Below are 24,468 nucleotides of genomic sequence, written 5' to 3' on the forward strand. Positions count from 1 at the left end.
GCCGACAAACAGCTGATCAGCTGTTTGTCCGCTCAGTGCGCTAGTCTGGACGCTCCCCTGCCGACATCAAAGCCCTTTGTCAGCAGCCCCGTTATTCCTCGTGGGATGAGGTTTACCGGGGCTGCCGACAAAGGGCTTTGATGTTGGCAGGGGAGCGTCCAGACTAGCGCGCTGAGCAGACAAACAGCTGATCAGCTGTTTGTTGGCTCAGCACGGCAGCCATGTAAATTTAAATGAAGCCGCGATCATTTAAATCGCGGCTTCATTTGCCTTTGCCAAAACAACAAATCTACATGGCTCCATCGACGGAGCCATGTAGTTTAGACGTACCCTAACTGATCCCAGGCTCCTAATGTGTTGCCCCTTTGAAGCGCTGTAGTGGCACTTCAAAGGGGCAGCGTAGCATTAACGCCCGCAATTAATGCGTTAAAAAAAAATGAACACATTAATCCTGCCTTGCGTTAATCACAGGCGTTAACACAGATCAATTGACAGCCCTAGCAAAAACCTAAAACATGATGGAGCAGTAGCCCTGTGGACACTGGAGGAACACTTCAAAAAACTAAACTCTGAAGATTAACTGTAAAGCAAAAACAATTAACACAGATTCTGAGAAAAAATGATTTACCTTTACTAGTGTTGAAATAGAGGGGTGGCATTCAGCACACAAGTTAATTGTAATTAAGGCCCCTTCCCCCGGTAAATTTTCTAAAGTTTCCAAGTTATTTTAGAAGCCTAAATTCTATATATAAAAGTGACAGAGGCACTAATTGCTTGTCTACAGAGGCTTAGCCACCAGTGAAACCACACTCATATAGTTATAATGCAGCGAACGGAACTTAACATTTACAACCGTTCATTGTGGGCACATTGGAGTTTGCACCATTATAACAACAGCAATCAAAAAGCTAATTCCACATGTCAGCAAGTCCAATGTAGAGATACAACCTCAATATCTTTTAATTTACTGGTTCACTGAAAGCATTCCACAATGCAGCATTCTCTGACACTCCCAAGTATGCAGAGTTTCCTTGTAATCCAACACATGTGATGTTACATTTTGGATATCTTCAGTTAGTCTACCAGTTAGGTCACTTTTAGAACAATGTTTGCCTCACTTACCAGGTAAGTAGCAATGAAGTGATTAAGTATAGTTCAATATGATTTTTCTTGAACCAAGTCACAAAGTTCCAAATATTTTGTACTAATTGAGGCTTTAAGAATAAAGTTATGTAAAATTTTAATATTTACATTCCTAGGTTATTTAGAAGAGCTATTTAAAATAGTTAAACTTAATACTAATTAAGAACACAAATACAAAAAAAGAAAATGATACAGATCTATTTTTAAGGCCACATTTCAAAAGGCTTGGTTAATTTCATTTGTTTCACTCCATAAGACACTTCCTCCAACTCTCATACATCAGCAGAAAGACTTTGACTTTAACAGGAGTTGAAGGGGAGTCCAGCTTTCTTCCTAATCACTCTTTGTGCTGCCTCTTCCCTCTTGACAAGAAGTTTACAAAAGTTTACAGAGTTGGTCCCCTTCTAATATTATGAATAACCTACCTATAAATACTATTTGGAGAGATTGTTAGAGGAAAGAAGATTTACAATGAAGGAGGTGGCCACATTGTTAATCTAAACTAGATTCTAATGCATTTTACAGGATTCTGACAATATCATATTTTTCTTTACTTTTTACCTTTCTAGAGAAGCCTATTTATATGTAAGACAAAAAGGATTTTGGATTAAAAGCTTGGGGCTTGTCCAAAAAGTGGACAAAAAGGTTTATTTTTCCTATGTGATATGATATACACACACACACTAATGGTGCATGAAGAGTGCTTTTAACTGTTTAAGCCCTGTTTCTTCTCCCTAATAGGCCAACCATGTCAAAGTATGGAAAAATATTTTTAAAACTCTTTTTAAGATTTTTATTGACACAATGTATCTGCAGTTATTTAAGATAACACAGTAGATCAGAAGCAAGGTGCAGAACAGAATCCAGGTCTCCAAATCTTATTCTAATGCACTATCTGCTATGGCACACTGTTTCCTGTGAATGGTTTTTCTTCCTCTCAAAAGGTTTAGAAAAGTATTTACATTCCCTCCTGTCTCCACAAACCCCAAATCATTCCCACAGAAACCCTCATAGTTCAGGCCTCAACATAATTATTGCAACATCAAAACAAAGGAATCCAGAAAAAAGCAACAAAAACACTAAGCACTCAAGTATCAGAGGGGCACTCAATAACTGCATTCCAGGACCAAAGTTCCTCAGAGCTGTCCAGAGCCAAGTGCCTTGTCAGCACTCCTGGGCCAGCAGCAATGAGAGATCCTCTCCCTCCCATACACCCCCCCCCCCCCCAAAAAAAAAAGGGAAGTCAAGAAAGGTCAAAAAGATAAACACTGGATATGATCGAAGCTGGTTGGGATGAAGAGGAGTTGGCTAAAAGCTTTTCATGGCAGCATTTAAATTAATGTTTGGCAACCAGCTGTAATAGGGTTCACTATCCACTCGCTACTTATACATTTAAAGGATTTCTGCTTATCTCAGGATAGAGAGAAGAGACTCAAGATGAAAATCCTGCACAGATATCTTTAGAGAAAAACTCAATACAATTATTTGACTGTACAGAAAAAAATAAATGTTGAGGAAAAAAGGAGTATTAGGAATATATGAAAAATTTTAAAAGTCATACAAAAATAAATATTAGAACACAATAGTATACTGCACTTAGTTGGCATGTGTTATATTTGGATGGCCACTTTACTGAGCTATCTGCCAGAGAGAAAAAAATTCTTTCACAAAACCAAAAACTAACACACTAGTTTTACTAACATGAAATAATATTGAAAGATAAAGTACTGCACATACATAGCTTTGATGTTTTCAGTGAGGTTAGTTTCAAATGAAATGAACTGCTTCCCTCTCTTTGTGAAACCTCTAACCTCTGATCCTGTAGCCACAAAAATTTTCTCCTGTGGTGTATTAAGAGCTCCTCCCAGCTCCAGCCTTGTGATCCTTTGTCCAGGCAGTGTCTTGAACACTGGCTGTGAAAGTCAAAAAGAAAAGTGAAGTTCAATCAACTCAATACTACATTTGCATTTAAAACAAAACAAAACAAAAGACGCCAAACTTACTTTGGAACTTTTGGCATAACAGCAGTGATTTTACAGAACATATAATACGTGATAATGTTTTATTTTATGTTGTTCCTCAGAATCAGAGATCAGACATTTTATAAATCAGCTCTGCGCTCTAAAAAGCTAACAGACACAATTTTTTAAAAAATCCAGTGCTATATATTGAAGCATAGCACATAGATCTCTAGCAAAAGCATCCACACAGTGCCCCATATATACACTGCATTTTGATTCCAGAGGAATCTTCTCTAGTAATGAGAAAAGGTTTTGACAGACATGGAAAATAAACATATCAGATATACTTCTAAGATACAAGCTATGAAAGTTGTTTTTGTAAGTTGTATTGTTATGCACATTAGTTCAGAAAATATCTGATATTTAAGTGACTAACTATTTAAAAACCATTACTAAGTTTGGAAACCAATTACTGACCTAGAATCATGGAGCTTAGTAATCATTTGCCAATTCCCTGAGCTACCTTGTTCTTTTTATGTAAATACTGGGGACAGGTAAAAAAATGTACACCAAGAACTATAAAACAATTACAAAGATAACGAGTAGTTCTTTGGCACCTTAAAGACTAACGCAAATACACAGATAGTATCATGAGCTTTCGTGGGGAACATCCACTTCTTTACATGAAATGATCTTCACTGAAGGAAAAAAAAGGGGGGACCCTCAGAAGAAGAAAGGAGAGGGAGAAAAAAATTACCTACCAATTGTAGTCCTGGTGCTAATGAGACTAACTGAGTGGGCTGGAAGTGTCCCATCCTTAGCTTTTGATGTCAATAGGATGTTGAATGTAAGTAAAGCTGGTGTTATGTTAACCAGTTCAAGTCTTTGTTCAAGGCAAGGGAGATTGTGTCAAATTTGCATATGAAGGTCAGTTCTGCACTCTCTCTCTCTCTGTAGTTGGCTTGTGAAATTCCTTTGTAGAAGAATGGCTATTTTTAAGTCCATTAACGAGTGCCTAGGCAGGTTAAAATATTCCTGTACAGGTTTGTGTGTTACCAATCTGTTTTGTGTCCATTAATCCTTTATTGTAGAGACTGCCCAATTTGGCCAATATACATGACACAATAGTTTAACTTACCACAGCTTCTCCTTTTTTGATACCAAAACATGTAACAACACCATCATGATCTCCAATGACAACCTGCAAAAATGTAATGCATAATTATATCAGCATTACTGCTATAAAGATTACTAGTTTACACCTTTAAAAGGAATAACTTTCCTTGTATTAAACATGTGCATATGCATGCAGTATGAAAAGTAAGCATTACCAACTACAAGTTTTAGCTCCCTGATCCCTGCATGGTCCCAGATAAGGGATTTTGCCAGACCAGGAAAGGTCATATCTGCTTCCTGCTGCTACTGGCCCCAGCTGGTCTGCCAGTCCCCATCCACCCCCTTGCCTGCCACACTGGGCAGCCCCTCTGGGGTGCTCCGGGCTTCATCAAGGCTCCTGGCTCCACAGAGAAGCCCCACCACAGCCGGGCTTCAGCCCCATCAGGAAGCTTAGCTGGGGCACTCAGCTGTGGGGAACTGGGCTCTGAGATGCCAGCAGCTCATAACCCTGTCAGCCCACAGGACTCCTAGCCACCAGCACTCCACTGGGATTCTCTGGTCCTGGAACATCCTTGGTCCTTCTGGACCATGGATGTTGCGGGACAAGAGAGTACTGGTTTACAGAGGTTCAATGTGTACTGCAATATTAAATAGTCATACTATATCATAGCAGCACACAACACTTTACAGATACAAAGACAGATAAAAAGTCCTTCAGTCACAGAGCTTAAAATCTGTTATTTCTCTGCAATTATTTAACTGTAAACCTTTTTTATATTTGTTGTTTTGCAGAATATCTGTCACATAATGGAATCTTTGAAAAAATAGTATTATTTTGATATAACTGTTTTCCTGCATATTATACTGCTCATTCCTTTACTTTACTCTTATTACCAGATATGAAAAGCTTATAATTGTTTAAGAGTTCAACTGTTCTGATATTTTCTTCCCACATAGAAATCATAACCATGAACTTATCAGAAGACATTTTTTTTTAAGAAGCTCCCATCTTCAACAAATGTTCTAAGCAAACAAGAACAGGGTGGAGAAATTTAAATAAATACTAACACCTAAGAATGTCCACAAATTATCAGCAAATCTTGAAACAGAATTAGAAAGCTGTGCCTATACTTTCACAGATAGAAAGAATCAAAAGATCATTTGCACTAGTATCTGTTCCAAAGGAAAAAATATACAGTAAAACTCCTATAGTCCGGCATCCAACTGTTCGGTACTCCCGATACTCCAGCATCAAAATGCCAAGCGCTCCTGACCAGCTGATTAAAAAGCCTGCCGCTCAGCACAGGTGCTGGCTGTAACCAGAGGAGCATAAGGTTGGGGGGGGGGGGGTAGTGGGATCGTGTTACAGTATGGAGAAGAGCATTTTGCTTCAGCGAAGGGGAAAGGAGGGGAGGGGGAGAAGAATCAGGTTACAGCAGGGAGGAGATGAGGGAAGGGGAGGGGAAAGGGAGGGAGATTGTGTCCTGGCCAACTGTTAAGCCGTGCAGCTGTACCGGACCTCTCGATTCTCCGGAAAATCTGATAATCCGGCACCACCTAGGTCCAAAAGGTGCCGGATTATCGGAAGTCTACTGTACCAATTTTTAATGGAACAAGTATCCCACTTTCAACAAAAGCTACCTTCTGTGTTGCCCTACGTCCTGATGCAGGAAGAAGCTTCATGGTCTTCTGAGATGTCACTCCCACCTATTTGAAAACATCAACTCATTACTGAACATCTCAATACTTACATTTTAAAAAATTAAATCACATGAAAGCTAAACATCTGCAATATGCTCAAATCACTGATGGGTCACTGAGAAGAAATACACTTCTGTAAGAATTCTCTCATAGGGATATATCTCAAAACGAGTACACATAACCAAAGTCCTACTGGAAATGTGTTGGGAATATCTAAATCTCTTAACCTCTACATTCCACACAATATAAAGGCAGTGAATTTATGAAAAATGTCACTTTGTCTAGAATTCCCTGCCCTAGTCCTCCATTTTAAATTTCAAGGATTAGGGTTCATGCAATTTAATATCTCTATCCCCCAAAGCAAGAAGAACAGCAATTCAAAGATTGCTTGCACAGCTAAAATAATGTGACAACTCATTTAAAAAGATCAATTGTAAAGGCAGTCTATTTGCGACTTGTCTCCATCCCTAGAGGTGTTTAAGTCTTGGCTTGAGAAAGTCCTGGCCGGGTTGATTTACTTGGGATTGGTCCTGCCTAGAGCAGGGGGCTGGACTTGATGACCTTCTGAGGTCTCTTCCAGCTCTATGGTTTTATGATTCTATGCCTTTGTACTTTGTCTGCTTATTCTTCTAGTTGGGATACTGGGGTTTCTGAGATGTGAACATCACTTGTTTCCTAGATAGTTACTTGAGGCAGATTGCCAAAATACAGCAACATGCATAACAAGTTTAGTACTGTATTTCAAAGACTGCAATAATAATAAAACCAATTATTAATATTATTATATTTTATAACACATTAGTGCTTGTTATCCCAGGCATCACTGACCGCACTGTAGAGTCCCACAACTCCAGACCATGTAGCTATATAAATAAAATGTGTAGAAACACTATTTAATTTATGATTATAATATTAGGCCCTGATACTGCATAGATTTAAACAAATGCTTATCTTCTTTACAAAGACACTTTATCCCACTGACTTAATAGGACTATTCATGTCCAGAAAGTGAAACACTGTCTGCACGACTAGGCCCTTAGATCCAGCAGTTTTAAATTATATTTGATTTTTTAAAAACATGTAGTAACCACTTGTGTAGGCCCCACATTTATGGGGGGAGAAGGGCTTTGAGTGGACAAGTTTCATCAAGCTTAACACGCATAGATTTTGCTTTTAATTCCAACGCAGCTTTCTCTTATAAAAATACACACTGCAACAATCTCAGAGGGGTGGCTGTGTTAATCTGTAAATTCAGAAACAAGTCGCAGTCCTGTGGCACGTTAGTGACTAACACACAGATCGTGAGCTTCCGTGGGTAAAACACACTTCATCAGACTGCAACTCACTAAAGTAGGCGAGCCGATGCTGAGGGGGGAAACGGAGAAACAAAGGATGGTCCTTAGGCGCTAGACAGTACGATGTGGGAGACCAGGACTCACGCCCCTGCTGCGCCGCAGACTTCTTGGGTGACACGGGGCAAGTCATACAAACCGCTCCCCGTGCCTCAGTTTCCCCACCCGCGAGGTGGGGGGCCAGTCCTGCCTGGCGCGGGTGCTGTGAGGACAAATCTATGAAAGCAGCGTCAGCGAAACACAGCCCAGGCAGGCGGGGAAACTGCCCCGCTCAGAGGAGAGAGGGGCTCCCCGGGAAGGGCTCCTGGGAGCGCGGGGCTTGGCGGCACCGGGAGCCTTTCCCGGACAGCACGAGCTGTCCCATCCCGGGCGGGACCCGACCCCCCGCGCCGGCCGGCTCTGTGCCGAGCACCTCGCGAGGCGCGGCCGCGGCGCTACCTGCACATAATCCACGCGGTCCAGGTGCAGCTCCATGGCGCAGGGGCGGCCCGACCCGGGCCCGAGGCCCAACTCCAGCACAAGCCTTCTCCCGGAGAGGGCGAATTACCCGTCACCATGGAGACGCAGCAAACCCCCCCTCCCGCGGCCTTCCATTGGACACGCAGAACGGCGAAAGGGCGGGGTCATCCTGGAACGCGCTCCGTGATTGGGCAGAGCGTCGCCGCCTTTCTGCGACTGTGGCTATTTGTAGCCTCTGGGGACGGGCCGCCCCTGGCTGGCTGGGAGGGGTGAGGCTGGGAGGCGGGGGAGGCGTTGCGCGTTCTCACCTGCGGCAGTGCGGGCGGGGGCAAGGGGCGACCAGGGGTAGCGCCTGCGGGACGCTCCCAGCCCCAGTGGCCGCATTGGGCAGCTGTAATAGGCGCTGCCCCACTGCAAGCTGCTGCCTCGCCCCTGTCTGCCTACGCGGGCTGCGCGGGCAACTCGCTACCCTAGTGCCTACAACGCTGCCCCGTGTCGGGGGGTCCGTGCCACAGAAGGAACGTGGAGAGGCGATCAAGTCCAGTCACTCGGGGCAGGGCCAAGCCCCGCGGGGAGCGAGGGGCCCTGGCTGGTGTGTGTTAGTCTCACCCGCTCTTAAAACAATCTTCAGTGCTGGAGATGCCACATAGTGATAGAAATGTAGCCGTGTTAGTCTGGGGTAGTTGAAGCAAAATGCAGGACAATGTAGCACTTTAAAGACTAACAAGATGGTTTATTAGATGATGAGCTTTCGTGGGCCAGACCCACTTCCTCAGATCAAAAAGTGATTCTGTAGGCTGCTCGCCCGGCGGTTTTGCGGCGCTCCTACAGAGACGCTCCACAGGAGCCAGATTTCTACTCGGTGGGGCTCAAAAGTTCTGTAATAGTGACTTGAGAGTCGATCAAGGTGCTTTGCGGGTATGGCACACCCGCTTGATTTACTGCCATTGTGACTGTCCGTTATGTGGATAAATCAGGCCCTGGTTTTCTGCAAGTAGTTGGGCCCTCAGAAAATGATTTGGCTGCTCTTGACTTGCTCAGTATTCTGAAGATATAGATGGGAGAGGGGAAATACCTCTGGATTGGGATTGCACTGCTTTACAAAACTCCTTTGCTGTTATACATATCTCATAGACCAGGAAGGGACCTTGAAAGGTCATGGAGTCCAGTCCCTTGTCTTCACAGCAGGACCAAGTACCATCCCTGACAGATTTGCCTGGGAGCCCTAAAATGGCAAGGATTGAGCTCACAATGCTGGTGTTATGCTTACAGATAAATGGAACAAGGGCTAAGCTGCTGGTGAGCTAAGGTCAGTGGCTACCATGCTGACCGTCTCTTCGTTTCCATTAACTCCTAGGTCTGTTGATAAATCTCCTGAATTATGTAAGCTCTGGGGGGCAGGAGCCATGTTTTTGTGTTTACGCAGCATCTGGCACACTGAGATCATGTTCTTCAGCTGGGGCTCAAAGGTGTTATAGTAATAAATAATAATTTATATTGTGACTCCTGGTCCAGTCTTCTTCCACGTTCCTCATACATCTATCCTCCAAACTTCCATGCTGTCCATAAGGCCTACAGGAGCATCAGAAAGACAATCTCTGCACTCTCATTTATGATACCTAGTGCACTATGGCCTCTGCAGCCTGGAAGGTCAATTTTGGGGAAGATCTGCTCAGAACAGGAGTAGATAGTGCTCAGTCATACTTCAGGAATGGCATATATAGGCTATTAGCTGGAGTTACCCAGTGTTGCTTGGGGCAGGCGTTGGGGTACTGCTGGGGGTGCCTTGTGTGAGGTGCGGGCGGGAGGGGGCAAGCACTGGACTTAGGGTGGGTGGGTTGGCCCAGCTTGCACCTGGGGCTACAGGTACCATGGGGGGTAATGACCCCACCACCTGCCCCAAAACTTTCACCCTGCTACCTGCTGCATCATGGGGTTGCACGAGGAGCTCTCCTCTCCCGCAGGCCGGGCGGAGCCGAGCAGGTGCTGGGCTCCCCGCCATGTGACCAGGAAGCTGCACCGGACCCCGGGCCACTCCCAGCACCGCCGCCTCCTCCCGAATGGGCTTGCCCCACTGCGCCCACAACCGCCTCCTAGCAGTGGCCGTGAGCTCCAGCCTGCTGCTGGGCAACCCTCAGCCAGCACCAGAGGGGAGGGCCGTGCCTGTGTAGTAGAATGGCCTGGTAGAGGCAAGGGGTAGCTGCCTCTCGGCATGCTGTCCCTCCCCTCGCGCCTCTGCCGCCGGCCTTAGTGAGTGACTTTCCCCAGGAAGCCGATTCTCTCCATGCTGCCAGAAGTACCTTAAAACCTTCTCCTGGAGGAAAGGTTACCCCACGCAAAGTTTGGTTGTGGTAGCTCTTATAGTGCCCAAGTTATTAGCACACAAACATACAAACATTCTCCTTTATATATTAGATTTGGTATACTGTGTCTTTGTAGGGATAGAATACTTGCAATGTAGACAAAATCTTTAGAGAATTTCATTGCCGGACTCTACCAAACATGCACAAACTGTAATTTTCAGAGGCATATAATTTGATCAAACATGGACAGTTTTTCAAGTGAAAGGCCCATCCTTGAGAGATGGGTAATCCCTGTGCCAAAAATGTCAAATATTTGCTCCATAGCAAAGAGATGCTAGAATTTCTCAGTGAAACCAATTTTTTTATATAAGCAAAACATTTTCTTATAATTTTGTCTCATGAAGTTTTTCCTGAAGTTTCCCCAGAAAATTCACTCTAAATTGCACACAGATCTGAAATGGAAAATTCCAGCATGAACTTTATGGCTATGTCTACACTGCCCCCTCTTGCGCAAAAAAATATGCAAATGAGGTGATGTGTGGAATATTGCTGCACCTTATTTGCATAAGTTATGAGGCTCTGTTTTTCTGCCAAAATCCCCCCCTTGTGCAAGAGCCATTCTTCCTGATGGCTCTTGCACAAGAGAGGGGTTTTGCGCAAAAACGGAGCCTCATAAATTATGCAAATGAGGTGTGGCAATATTCCATGCTTCACCTCATTAGCATATTTTTTGCACAGGAGGAGGCAGTGTAGACATAGCCTATGGCTGTGTGTAGACTGGCAAGTTTTTCTGCAAAAGCATATGCTTTTGCGGAAAAACTTGCCAACTCTCTACACTGGCCGCTTGAATTTCCGCAAGAACACTAACCATCTCATGTAAGAAATCAGTGCTTCTTGCAGAAATACTATGCTGCTCCCGTTTGGGCAAAAGTCCTTTTGCGCAAAAGGGCCAGTGTAGACAGCTCAGATTTGTTTTGTGCAAAAGCGCATCTAGATTGGTATGGACGCTTTTCCGCAAAAAGTGCTTTTGCGGAAAAGCATCTGTGCCAATCTAGACGCTCTTTTCCGCAAATGCTTTTAACGGAAAACGTTTCCGTTAAAAGCATTTGCGGAAAATCATGCCAGTCTAGACGTAGCCTATATGTTTGGCGAAGTTTTAAGCAACTGAAAAGTCTTATAATGGAAAATGTTAGGTAATGTCACTGCCCAAAACAGCTTTTTACTACCTTTGGTTGATTGCTATACAAAGTCTCTGTGTATGCCACCATATACTTCAAAATTTGGTGCTGAAGAACGGGGACAAGTTAAAGAGTCTGTAAAGTATGAATATTTTATTTAACAAGTAAGCATCAGAGGCATCATTTAGAATAGTGTAACAAAATACTAGCCCTGCATAGAATCTGAATTTAAAAAAAATCATCTCTACCACAAGAAAGTATAACTTTTGACTGAGTTCACTTTACCTTCAAAAGTTTATTTTAAAAAAAGGTTTCTAGGTTCTGCGGTTGAAAGCAAACATTATGCTGTATTAAGAAACAAACTGTTGTATATGTATGTTAAACAATGCTATTAAAGTTATATTCACACTTTGATATTCATTGTTAAATCTCCAAGTGCCCATTCTGGGAGTTCTCTGGTCATATCTCATATTAGAATAATTGAAAAAACATAAATATTTCAATAAATCCTTCACTGAGTTCAAGCTGACTACTCATTTATTACATTCTATAGAAACCTATTTACATGATTTGCTGCAGGGGACGTAGTCCTTTGCAGTGCCTCTTTTGTTTTTGTTTTTTGCAAGTTGTTTAGTGCAAAGAGTTTTTGAAGTTTACTCTTAAAACTGGCAAAATATCAGCAATGCAAGATGGTTTCACTTTCAATTGTACTTATTAAATGCAAAAAATTGTATGAGAGTTCTTACTTTTCAACACACTTAAATGAATAGAGGTTTTTTTGTGTCGTGAGTTAATAAAATTTCCTAAGATTAAATTTAAAGCTGTACATAAACTTATTTAATGCTAAAAATCTACAATATATTATTCAAGTATAAGATACACAGAAATTTTATTGCCAATATTTGTGCTGAAGAAAATGCCATAAATCCCAGTCATTCATTGAATTATTCACATCTCAACATATTGGGATTGAGTTTCTCACTGAGTTTATGTATTAGAATTGCTAACTCTTCTGTTGCTTGGGATTTATCTTCCAAAAGTTCATAGCGAAGACTGGAGATATCTTGTTTGATTTCCTTTAATTCACCTGTATTAATTGTAGAAAGAAATATTTTAGTATTGCCTGTTAAATATTAAATAAAGTTTTATTAAATCACAATAGTGTATATTTTAGAATTATCTCCCACCCAACCAAAACATTCCTTAGAATACACTGACCCAATGAACTAACACTGTACTTCACATGCATATAGTGCAATTAAAGTTCTGAAACCATTTTACAGATGTTGATCAATTATTCATAGTATCTCTGTGAGACTGGTAAATATCTCCATTTTATAGAGAAGAAACATGGAGATTTTTAAACGAGTTGATTGGGTCACACAGAAAAAGAGTGTAGCAAAGCACATAACAAGAACACACACACATCTGAGTGTCTTCTTCCTGGACCAAAAACTCATCCTTAGAACGCAGAAAAACCCCAACCTATTTCAAGGGATTTCACACTTTAACAAGTATAAACATGGCATTTAAACTAACATCTTCCTGGTCAAAACACACATATGAAGGCCAAATTGATGACAAGCAACAGTAGTCTATTTCAGGACTTCAGAAGTAGAACCTTTGTTCAATATTCAGATTGTGGGACCATAGGTTCATAGATCAGTCAATTCCTATTCAGTACCCTGGGTAGGATAATGCTTTCCATGTGTGAAGTACAGAGTATAAAATAAGACCTTTACTGTTTTACTAAAGTGAAATTCTTTGCCTCATATATTTGAAATAATAATACAGCTGTCATAGAGGATTTTCTGTCCACAGTGTATATAGCACCCTTGCATCATATATGCTTTGAAAACCATAATTAATCCTCACAGTATCACTGTGAGATAAGTATGATGCTGGATGCCTAAAGCTTTTACTGCTGAGAAAAAGAGAGATCAACTGAAAGATCAGAATTTAGGTATCCTTGTTGTGCTCTCACTGCTTGACTATGCTGCGAATGCAAATACAAAAAGGGACAAAAACCTTCAAAAGATGTGTGCTTTGTCAAGCATTTTGGTGATAGAACAGTTGACACCATCATCTCTGTCCTGCTTTGCAAAAGATGCATGTGTTAAGTTAAAAATACTAAAACCAAAATATATATTTTAGAGGTTTTCTGGCACCAGAATATAAATTTTAAAGTTTTTCAGGCACAGGTACATACTTCTGGGCTTCTAGTAAAAAATGCCAAATTGAACTCTATGTCCTATTCTTCTTTTTTGGAATCACCTAGAAACTCAACACCCCTGGGATTTGTGTGTCATGTACACTTTCTATTCTACTTTTAGTCAGAAATTAATTCAATGCTGATAACACATTTCAGAGTGGACTACTCAGTTACTATAACTGTTCTATTGATTTTGTTTTCCTTTTATTAATATTTTATTGGACTTCAAATGTACAGAAATTTCTCATTGACAGTGTGTAAACTAAAGTAAGATTAAGGTATGTATTATAGTTCAATTTATTTTCAAGCCTAGATTCATGTTTCAATCAGCTTGACAATTTTTGTACAGCAGTCCCTATTTTGACAATGTCATAGCACTCGGGAAATGATCCACAGGTTATGGGAGTGAATAGTAAGTTTAGTTAGCTTGTAAAGTGTGAACTTCAGATGAATTAATACGTTTTTATTTACATTTAAGTACAGCTCCTGGCAATAAAGCTATCATCCCTCATCCGGGATTTTCTTTTTTATCACTGGTAGAGCTCTCTCATAGCAATAAAGCATGACTATCCTGCCCATGTTACGCACTGCCACAGCTGCACTGTAATGTAAGCAATGTAGGCATACCATAAGATTTTTTTAAGGGCTGTCCTACCATTTCTCATAGTACTCTGGCCCACACAAGGAGCTGCAGCTATTGCCTCTTTTATTTCTCACCCTATAGCTACCATATAGCCATTTTCAATATAGACTGGTGATTCTCTCAGGACCATGGAATTTTACAGGTGAACATTCCCTCTTCCAGTTCCCTCATCTTCTAGTTTTATGGAAGAACAGGAACAAGTGGCTTATAGTGTAAACGTAACAATGATCTACTGGGTCAGACCAAAGGTCAGTCTCATCCAGTATTCTATATTCTGACAGTGGCCAATGCCAGGTACCCCGGAGGAATGAACAGAATAGGCAATTGTCAAGTGATCCATCCCCTATCACACATTCCCAGCCTCTGATAAACAGAAGCTAGGGACACCATCCCTTCCCATCCTGGCTAATAGCCACTGATGGACCTATCCCCCACTAATTTATCTAGCTCTTTTTTGAACGGTGTTATAATCTTGGCCTTCATAACATCCTCTGGAAAGGAGTTCCAGAGGTTGGGTGTTGTGTGAAGTAGTACTTCCTCTTGTTTGTTTTAAACCTGCTATCGACTGATTTTATTAGGTGACCCCCTAGTACTTGTGTAATGACAGTAAATAACACATTCTTATTTATTTTCTACACATTAGTCATGTTTTCACAATTTGCGTACCTTTTTCTGAAAAAACCCCAACAGTGACATTTTTTGTTTTATATATCCCTTTATTAATAATTCCCAATATTCAGTTTGCTTTTCAGACTGCCACTGTACATTGAGTGGATGTTTTTAGAGTACTATCCACAGTGACTCCAAGATCTCTTTCTTAAGTGGTAACAACTAATTTAGATTCCACTATTTTATTTGTATAGTTGCGATTGTGATTTCCAACGTGCATTACTTTGAATTTATCAGCACTGAATTTCATCTGCTATTTTGTTGCTCAGTCACTCAGTTTTACAAGATTCTTTGTGTGATACAAGACTGTATATTCAGTTGAAATGAAATGAAGAGGTAGACTTTTCATGGTGGCTAAGGTACCAGACTAGGACATAGGATACCTTAGTTCATTTCCTGGCTTCACCACAGATTTCCTCTGAGATTTTGGGCAATTTACTGAATCTATCTGTCTCCCAGTTTCCCAGACTAGAAAATAGGGATAAAGCTTCCTTTCTCCCATCATTTGTATGTCTTGCCTATTACACTGAGGGGATGTCTACACTGTGGAGCCATTTCGAGATGCTGGAAGTATCCCGTAATAGCTATTCTGCATCTATTGAAACAGCCCATTATTTCTAAATTGATTTTGAAATACTGGGTGGCTTATTCTGACATCCTGGTAATCCGCGTTCCACAGAGGTTAAGGGGCATTTCGGAATAGCAAGTTACTTGAAATTTGGTGCAGTGTAGACAGAGCCAAATTACAAAATAAGTTATTTCGAAATACACTCGAAATGAGCTATGTAATTTGTGTAGCGAAAATTGCGTAGCTTATTTCGAGCTAAGGATGCTGTGTAGACGCACCCTGAAAGTTCTTTGTGGCTAAGAATGTCTCTTGCTATCTATTTGTCCTAAGTTCATCTAGTAGAATGAGTGCCTGATCTTGGTTAGGGTTTCTAGGTGTTACTGTAGTATAAATAAATAAAATAGTCCTGCAGGAAAATAATATCTGTTAACGTTGCATATACAGTGACTCTCACCTTCATTCACTTCATCATTTTCTTTGTCCACTTGTGCTTTCAGAACATAACGTTTTATAAGCCTTTTCATGATTTGCTATTGGACAAAAAATACACAGTTAACCATTTGAGCAGCCTGTATCCTAGTCACTTGATTGTCTCATATGCCTGTAAAAGAAACAATTCACAACCAAGAAGTCAGCATTTTCGTCAGATTTTCTTCTATTGGTGCGTTAAGGAGACCTGTCATTAGAGTATAGTCCCTCCCTTGTCTACATACCTCTTACATGCAGCCCAAGCCATCAGGGGATCTTAACAGGAATGGTACAAAAATGCTAACAATATTTTCATGACAAGATTGCCCTTTCATTCCAAACAATTTCATACCCCTGAAATTTTGCTTCTGCATAAAATTCTACAAAATGACAACTAAAACATGTACCAGTCCTCACATGGTTTTGCTACAAAGCCACATTCACTTAAAATGTGCCAACTTTTACTCAAAAACAGCAAAATTTGGCAATGCTTTTGAGAAAATATGACAACTCTTTGCACTTGTAACAAAATGTTCAAACCTTCAAATTTAAAATTCTTTCCATTATATTATAAATACCATGCAGACTTCTAATTCTAGCTTCCCTATGTCAGGGACACGGTATGATAGATTAACTCGCACCCTCCGAGTGGAATGATTTTCCCCATCCCTTACTTTTTAAGGTCCGATTTTACTTCCTTGTGCTTTGGTGGCAACTGTGTCACTACACACATGCTATGATTTACAGAACTTGCTACCTTCCCGGTGATTATAATAAAGCAGCTCTATACTGCCAGAAATGTACCATACAGTATAAGAGTAAATGGAGTGTTGAGATGACTTATAAAATCAAACTGGCTCCCAGACATTGATGCTAAAGAAATTCCCTTTAAATACTACCAGAAAACACACCACCCAAGAGAAAATATCCATACACATTCATCTCGTTATTTAATTTTTATGTTATAGTTCAATCGTCATCCCTTACTGAGGCTATGTCTAGACTGCAGAGTTTTATCGGAAAAAGATCCGCAAATTGCGAACCGCAATTTGTGTATCTTTTTCCGCTTTGTTTCTTGGAAGAGGCTTTTCCAAAATTTGGCCTGTCTACACGGGACCAAAATTTCGGAAAAACCTCCTCTTTCAGAATATCCCTTATTCCTCTCACCAAGACGAATACGGGGATGCCAAAAGAATGCGCCTGCTTTTTCAGAAACTGTTCCATAAATGCAGACATGTTCCCTGGACGCAGTAGATTTTTAGGTACCCTGGAAAAACTGCAGTATAGACACAGCCTTAGGCTTGCAAGTCAATGAGAAAGTTCTCTAAAAAAGGGAAAATGACCAGCTGGCATTTGTATTTATATGAACTTCAGGCCATCAACTCCTAGCCTGTCATTAATACCTAAGAAATGCCAAGTTACCTCCATTGTTATAGGTTAAGAGTTAAAACTATGGGCCCCCGTGCAAAGCTTAAGTAATAGGCCTTACACAAAAGACATCTACACAGTCATCAAGAATGAAATCCTATAGGCCCAGCACTCTTTTAAAGTGCTTTATGTGACATATGTTCTTGTAATAATCTAATGGATTGGTGTTTGGAATTAACTAGCCATATAAGAACGGCCATACTGGGTCAGACCATTTAGCCCAGTATCCTGTCTGCTGACAGTGGCCTAAACCAGGGCCCCAGAGGGAGGGATCACAACAGGTAATCCTCATGGAAACAAGAAAAAAAAGTCACCACAGTTTGACTAGCTATCAAACTTTTCCACAAACCGCCAGGGTTTTATGCATCACAGTATGAGAACTAAAGATGGCTGGGAACTGGAATTCTAGTTCAAGAAGAAATTCTGAAATGTAAAGCAAGGTTGTGTTCTAAAACAGAACAAAACACAAAGTTTCAAAATTTCCTCCAAAACAGGCAATTCCAAATTTCAATTAGAAAATCAAAATGATATATTGGTTCGATATTTTTTAAATGTTTCAGTGAATCCTTGAGCTCCTCATAACTCTGCCAGCCCACCAAATAAAAAATGAGTTTTTAGTTATTATTTATTATTTTTTCAGCACCTTGCTGTCTATTAGTATAACTCAGTGAAGAAATGTGCTCCACTCTACTTTTCTACCCTTTGTTTCTATTCCTTCTTTATTCTCTGTTCTCATTCTCTCACTTGCTGCAGGTCTCCTGTCCTCTGTGCATTTCCTTGCCCAAAGAAATACTCAGTTCCTGCTTTCCTGTGGGTTTCTCTCTTACTCCCTTTTCCATTCTATAAAATAAAACGATCAGCAACGAAATAGTTTGTGATAAACATTGCTATGTCATCACTGGCCTTCAGAGCTGACACTGAGACAGGATAATTTACACTATGGCAAGCTCAGGAAGGACAGCACTGTATCAATTATACTTAGCTCGCATTTGGAAGGTCATCTTTGCAACCATGAGTGCTAGAAACTCACCTTTTTTGAAAATAAACTCTGCACAGTCTAAGTATGACCTGTGAGCAACGTACCGTATTTTCCGGCGTATAGGGCGACTGGGCGTATAAGACGACCCCCTATCTTTTTAATTAAAAGATAGGGTTTCATCTTATACCCCAGCGCCCCTCCGCCTCCTTTGCTCCCGGTGTCCCTGGTCTGCTGGAGATGGTCCCCAGCAGACCAGAGGCACCGGGAGCAAAGCCGCCAGGAGCGCCTGGGCTGACCCCCCCCCCCCCCCCGCCGGAGCCCCTCCGCGGCTTTGAAAGCCTCGGGGGAAGCCGGCGGGGGGGCATCCCAGGCGCGCATAGGCTGCCCCCCCGCCGGAGCCCCTCCGCGGCTTTGAAAGCCGCCGCGGAGGGGCTCCGGCGCGGGGGCAGCCCATGCGCGCCTGGGATGCCCCGCCGCCGGCTTCCCCCGAGGCTTTCAAAGCCGCGGAGGGGCTCCGGCGGCGGGGCATCCGGCGTACAAGACGACCCCCGATTTTTGGGGGATGTTTTTTAACATCAGAGGTCGTCTTGTACGCCGGAATATACGGTAAATGTTTTAAGCAGGCAAAATCTGGCCATTAGGTCATTTTTTGGACATCCCTACTGCAAGGGCTCCTTTTGTGCACTGGTATTGTTGCCTTGCTGCTCATATTTGAGATTATGCAAGTGTATTTACTTATATACAATCTAACGTAAAGCAAATCTGCTCGGGGGCCACCCTGTCCCCCACTTCTCTCTTCCCATCCATCTCCAGGTCATTCAAGCTTCACATTGCACCTGTAATCAGAGAGAACCTCTAAAGAAAGCAAGAGGTGAAAATATCAGCCCAGTGTTCGCTGGACCTTTCCCCCCAAATTTGTGTTAGTTGCTGCAGTTTGTCAAAATGGCCAGATCAAGGAAACGCCCATTGAGGAGCTCGTTGTAAATATTTCAAATGATGAGGTTTGAAAAACAAGCTACAAGTACTGTAGCATCAGCAATATGCTTCTCTGATTGCCGAGGGCATTTTTTCATCTTGGGAAGACTAAGTACATTTTAAGCACAGAATTCTGCTAATATCCTCACATTGTCACATTGCTCTAAACTAGAGCTCCTTGAATACCTTACCTGATAGCGTGTTGGCTGATTGAGAATGCTGTTAAAACTGTGCGATTCGAAAACCCTTGAGTTAGATTGAGTGAAGAGGTTTAACTAGGAAACAATAAAGCTAAATTAGAACATATTCCATAGAATTCTCTCCCCGCCCCACATAACACAACAAAATAATATGGCAGTAGCCCATCATTTCAGACTATTGTGTTCAGAAAACACTGAAAATAATTTGGGCCCAAACTCAGTAAAGCACCTAACCACGAGTTTAATTTCAGGTATATGCTTAAAGCCTTCTTTATTTAGCAAAGCACTTAAGAATGTACTTGCAGAATGTGCCTAAGTCTTATTAAAGTCAAAACATGGGCTTATATGTTTCACTGAATCATAGCTTTGAGGAATAATAATAATTTATTTGAAAACAGTTCACCATCAAGTTATTAATGTGGCAATAAACTCCGTTCATACGGATCAGGAGTAGAAATACATAGTTTTTTAGCTCTGGGCTAGAAAGAGAAGGGAAAAAGGTTCTGAAAAGATGGTCTTGTGGCTAAACCATAAGATTGGGGATTAGAAGATCTGAGGCCTCATTTATAGCAGTGAAAATTAGGAGTTACAGCAGTGAAAAATGTATGGAGATGAGACGAAAATCAGACTCCAGGGATCTATTACTGGCTCTGCCATAAACTTCATGTGTGGCCATCTAAAATCATTTAAAGCAAGTAATTTAAAGTCAAAGCAAGTCATTTTAAAATATAGATACAGATAGATACACACACCCACACTATTTTGTTTCTCTGGGATTTATAAATAAAGCCTGAGTGTTTTTAACATAATAGAGACAATTTTGAAGGGGAGGATGTTTGTTTCTGTTGTTTTTAAAAAAACATTATAAATTCAGGTTTTATCTATCTTGAAAGACTTTCTGGAGACTGGAGAACTAGTGAAATGAGGACATTATAAGAGACCCACAGCATGAAAGCCCAGTAATTAGGAAGGGAAACTTTTTTTAGCTAAACTGCTTCAAACTATTGTTTTGTATGTGAGGGAGTTTCTTTCTTTCTTTTGAAACTTCAAGCCTGGGGGCCAAATGTGGCCCCCGAGGCTCAGGGCCTCCCCTCTCCCAGCATTTTTTTTGCTTCTCATTCGTGACTGATTTTTCTGTGAGTCACTGACCCCCAATCCAAAAAAGGTTCCCCACCCCTGATTGATTGATTTATTTACACACATTTAACTTCAATACCCAAATAATAAAAAGAGGGGGAAAATATCTGTTAAAGATTCAACACTGCTGACAGTTCACAACAAACAGAAGTTTTAGGAAGTCCTTCACAAAAACTAGTAACTACCAGATTTTACATTTCCAATATTTTAAAAATAAGCAATCAAAATATATTACTTTAAAAAAATGCTTTCAATCCTTCTGTATGTATACATGGTAAACTACTGAAAGAGGCTATGATCCTAATTTATTTAAAAAATCCTTTGAAGGTCACTTTTTATCTCTTTAAGCCCTAGTTACCCATCTGGAAAATGGGAACAATAGTTATCTACCTCACAAGAGTGTTTTAAGACTGAATGTATTATTATCTGTGAAGAACATTCAGATGCTATGAGCGAAGATGTTATGGAAGTGCTAGATATTATTATACCACAAATGTACAATTATTTCTCCTCCCCGTCAGAAATACAGGTTTTGGTAGTGAAGAAGTCTGGGAAATGGTATACTATTTAGCTAGCTAAACTTTACCCTTCACCCATTCTGGTGATGAAAGGAAAAGTTATCTTTCTAGATCTTCCAGCCTTTTCCCCATAAAATATATGAAAGTCCACTTTGGGCATCTTTCTGAAAAAGGCTGAAGACTTATTTGTTTACCTGTTAAGTCATTTCTTGTAGGATTTATTTTTGTTTTCAGTAATTGTCTAGGACTGTTTTGTTGGGTAATTTATGCTCTTTCAATTATATCTGGTAAAGGGGCCTTGTTGCCCTGCAAAAAAAATGTACTATTTTACTTTGCTTTTGTGTTGTACTTAAAAGGCATCTGGGTTACAGCACTTTAAAAATAAAATACTTGATTAATTATGGTGTTATCCTTCACAAGTACAAAACTATCCCATATGATTTAAAGGAAAGCAAAGATTTAGGAAGCAAAAACATTTCTCCAGTGCACTGAACAATTTTTAAGACCTACCCTAGACTTGGAATTACTCATTCCTATTTCAATATCTTTCTGCAGCCTTCTCCTCCTGCACTTAGAAAAGCCGATGATCCTCATGATCAAATAGAAAAAAGACTTGGGACTTGGTACAAGACTGAATGGCGGAGGTAATGTTTTTCCATCATCGAAGTAAGATAACCAGAGCTTAGAGCGAGCAAACTTCCACTCCACATCACTGTCATCCTGCGTTAGAAACAAAAAGACATGTCTGCTTTGTTCTACTTACCTTTGGGTTTCATATAATTCAAGACTCTTTCAAAATGAGTTTATCTTAAGCAGCTTCTCTTTCTTTTTGTTTAATACAGAAATGTGATGAACTTGTTAGTGTGAATGATTCCCAATAGTTCAACTGAAATGCAGCTGCATTATCAAGTCTATTTTAAATTAATTCCTGCTGTGTCTATTTATGTGGGCTTTTTCTGGTCATATTTCGTTGAAGCACGCAAACAATTTTTAAAAGTGTTATATCTTCACTGACTGAGAACTGAACTATTAAGTCCTGCTATTAAAAGAGAAAGTTATTTAATAAAAGCAAGTATTTTCTTCCTTAAATTTAATGCTGAAATGTGATGACGGGCAAGAGAGAAACTAACGGTATTGCCTTTTTGGGGATGTATATAGCATGAGCAGATAATGCGCATGCCTTATAATACTGATTAAATCTGATCTTCCGATGCGTAACCAAGTATCAGGTTTTGTCATTGGCATCCATGGGAAGGAATAAGCAAATAGATTTTGTGCCTAGACTGGTAAAATCTCATGGTGGTTTTGCAAGCCTGGATCTAACTGAAATTTGAGCATATTCTCCAAAGATGAAAAGCTAGTTTGTTTCCAAATTAAATTTAATCTCAAGGAATATAAAGTATTTTCAGAACGTATTAGAAATGCACATGCAAAACACATTTTGATTTTTTCTTTTTATTTTAAATGTTTTAGTCAACTTATTACTCATAAAAAATGCCAAAATTACAGCCTTGAAGATTTCAACCCACCATTTACTCACAAAATAGATATGGAATGGTTCAAGTTTTCCCATTATATCCTACCAAGGTGAACAGAAGGGACCTCTAACTGAGGTGTGATGGCATAGTTCAGTGCCAGCCAGAGTGTCATTGTCAGTCATGTTAGTGGTTTGCATACTTCAGGCTTCTGACTGAGATCATTAATTCTGTTCAATATCGGTCACTCAACAGCCAGCAGATACTAATGCCTCTCATGATCTGCGAGTAAAGAGCAGACCCTAAAACTTGTGATGTTTCACTATGTTTCAATTAAACTTTGTATATAGTCGATCATATTCACATTTCCCAAGAAAAATTATATATAATTGTATGTACTTTCTGATATCTCAAAAGCACATTGAAATTCTGCTAAAAACTGTTTTTGTAAGGCCACACATTAATTGGTCTAAAATATACTTTTATCTTTGTAGCAATTCAGGTTTGACTTTAATAAGTCAAATACAGTTTTGGGTCTTTCTTTCTTTCTTTCTTTCTTTCTTTCTTTCTTTCTTTCTTTCTTTCTTTCTTTCTTTCTTTCTTTCTTTCTTTCTTTCTTTCTTTCTTTTTATTGTACAATATTTGAATGATATGCACCTAAATTGAATTAATTAAATTCTCAAATGAAGTCATTTGCTATCTCAATGAGCTCAAAATAAAGCATTTGCCTTATAGATGAAATAGCTATTCATCATTTTGAGAGCTCATCTTAATTTAAGATAAAGTATAGGCATTAAAAATCTGCCACTCTGCAGGTTTGCATGAGTGCAGCCACTAAGTTTTCAGGGTACCAACATGGCAATGTGCAGCTAAGATTAGAATCAAGTTTTAAATATTGTACTGAAAACAGAAAACGGATGCTTACACTTCAGACTGAATAATTAAGCTTGAAACAGCTGTTAAATGTGATTTAGTCATTAGAACACTCTCACAGGAAAATCTTTTCTTATGTCATGCACTAGCACAGTGCGTAAACCTAAGAAAGTGAAGCTGAAGTATCTAACACATCTATATTTAGTTAAAAGGTTTGAAGAAAATGGACCAGTGAGCCAATTATCTTTATGGAATACAGTAAAATCTGTTTAACCAGCACTGAGAGCTTGTCTACACAATAAAATGTACTGTGTTGGGGAAACAGTGTTATAAAATGTTTTAATGTGTTATAAAATGTTTTAATGTTTAAGAATTAAGGAATTAACTGGCCATATGCTAACATTTTCTGCTCAGTAACTTCACTGTCTCCTGTATCCTATCCTTCATTTGAAAGTTTATATAGTATGTCAGCTTTTTGAGACAGACCTTTACTATTTGTATAGTTTTACCATACTCTCGTGTCTGTATAAAGAAAATGAGCAATACTATCTGTCCAGATCCTGGGAGGTCCCAAACAGCTTGGCTGGCTTGCCAGGTAGAGCCAAATCTTCAACCCAGTTTTTCTGCCATGTCTGCAGTACAGAGAACCAGACTGGCAAGTTTGTAGAATGAATGCAGTAGGGGATTCTTAAGCTACAGAACTCAGCTGCCAGACACAGAAAGAAGGAAGAGGGGGATTCTGATTGGAATTGTATTCACTCTTTCACTGGTACTACTTCCCCATCCAGAAAAGGAATGAAATTTGATTTTGTCTGAATTCTTGTTTGAACACTGGATTTTTACAAAAATATGTGTATAATACAGTTTGACACTATCAACAGAAGTAAAACTGCACGTCGACATGGTAAAGCACAACTGTCTAGACAGGCCCTTAAACATGGTTCTGGCTACCAAATTCATGGTGATGTGGATCAAACCAAACAATTTTGGAAAAAGATAAGTGTTGGTCTTTCAATGCTGGCCAACTAAACCTGGACTGAAAAAAAAAGTTTAAACAACATTCAGATTTTTTTCAGAGGTTTCAAAGTACTGTTTAAATAACATGGAAAT

General features: G+C 40.2%; 2 protein-coding genes across 4 annotated transcripts in view; both read right to left on the minus strand.

The window, feature by feature from the left end:
- The window catches only part of BBS7 (Bardet-Biedl syndrome 7), a 38,805-nt gene extending 30,944 nt beyond the window's left edge, over positions 1-7,861 (minus strand). The window contains exons 1-4 of one of the 2 annotated variants that reach the window (XM_006125589.3): positions 7,712-7,861; positions 5,862-5,927; positions 4,243-4,305; positions 2,881-3,056 (exon numbers count right to left, since the gene is read on the minus strand). In XM_006125589.3, coding sequence (XP_006125651.2) covers positions 2,881-3,056; positions 4,243-4,305; positions 5,862-5,927; positions 7,712-7,747 — 341 coding nt within the window. In that variant the 5' untranslated portion in view covers positions 7,748-7,861. The remainder of the gene's footprint in view (positions 1-2,880; positions 3,057-4,242; positions 4,306-5,861; positions 5,928-7,711) is intronic. The other variant, XM_014574838.3, reaches the window with a different exon arrangement.
- A 3,184-nt stretch (positions 7,862-11,045) lies between these two features.
- Positions 11,046-24,468, minus strand: part of TRPC3 (transient receptor potential cation channel subfamily C member 3) — a 63,002-nt gene continuing 49,579 nt past the window's right edge. The window contains exons 9-12 of one of the 2 annotated variants that reach the window (XM_006125590.4): positions 21,521-21,730; positions 19,347-19,430; positions 15,760-15,835; positions 11,046-12,300 (exon numbers count right to left, since the gene is read on the minus strand). In XM_006125590.4, coding sequence (XP_006125652.1) covers positions 12,158-12,300; positions 15,760-15,835; positions 19,347-19,430; positions 21,521-21,730 — 513 coding nt within the window. In that variant the 3' untranslated portion in view covers positions 11,046-12,157. The remainder of the gene's footprint in view (positions 12,301-15,759; positions 15,836-19,346; positions 19,431-21,520; positions 21,731-24,468) is intronic. The other variant, XM_006125592.3, reaches the window with a different exon arrangement.

The sequence above is a fragment of the Pelodiscus sinensis genome, chromosome 5 (assembly GCF_049634645.1).
Source record: "Pelodiscus sinensis isolate JC-2024 chromosome 5, ASM4963464v1, whole genome shotgun sequence".
NCBI classification, from domain to species: Eukaryota; Metazoa; Chordata; order Testudines; family Trionychidae; genus Pelodiscus; species Pelodiscus sinensis.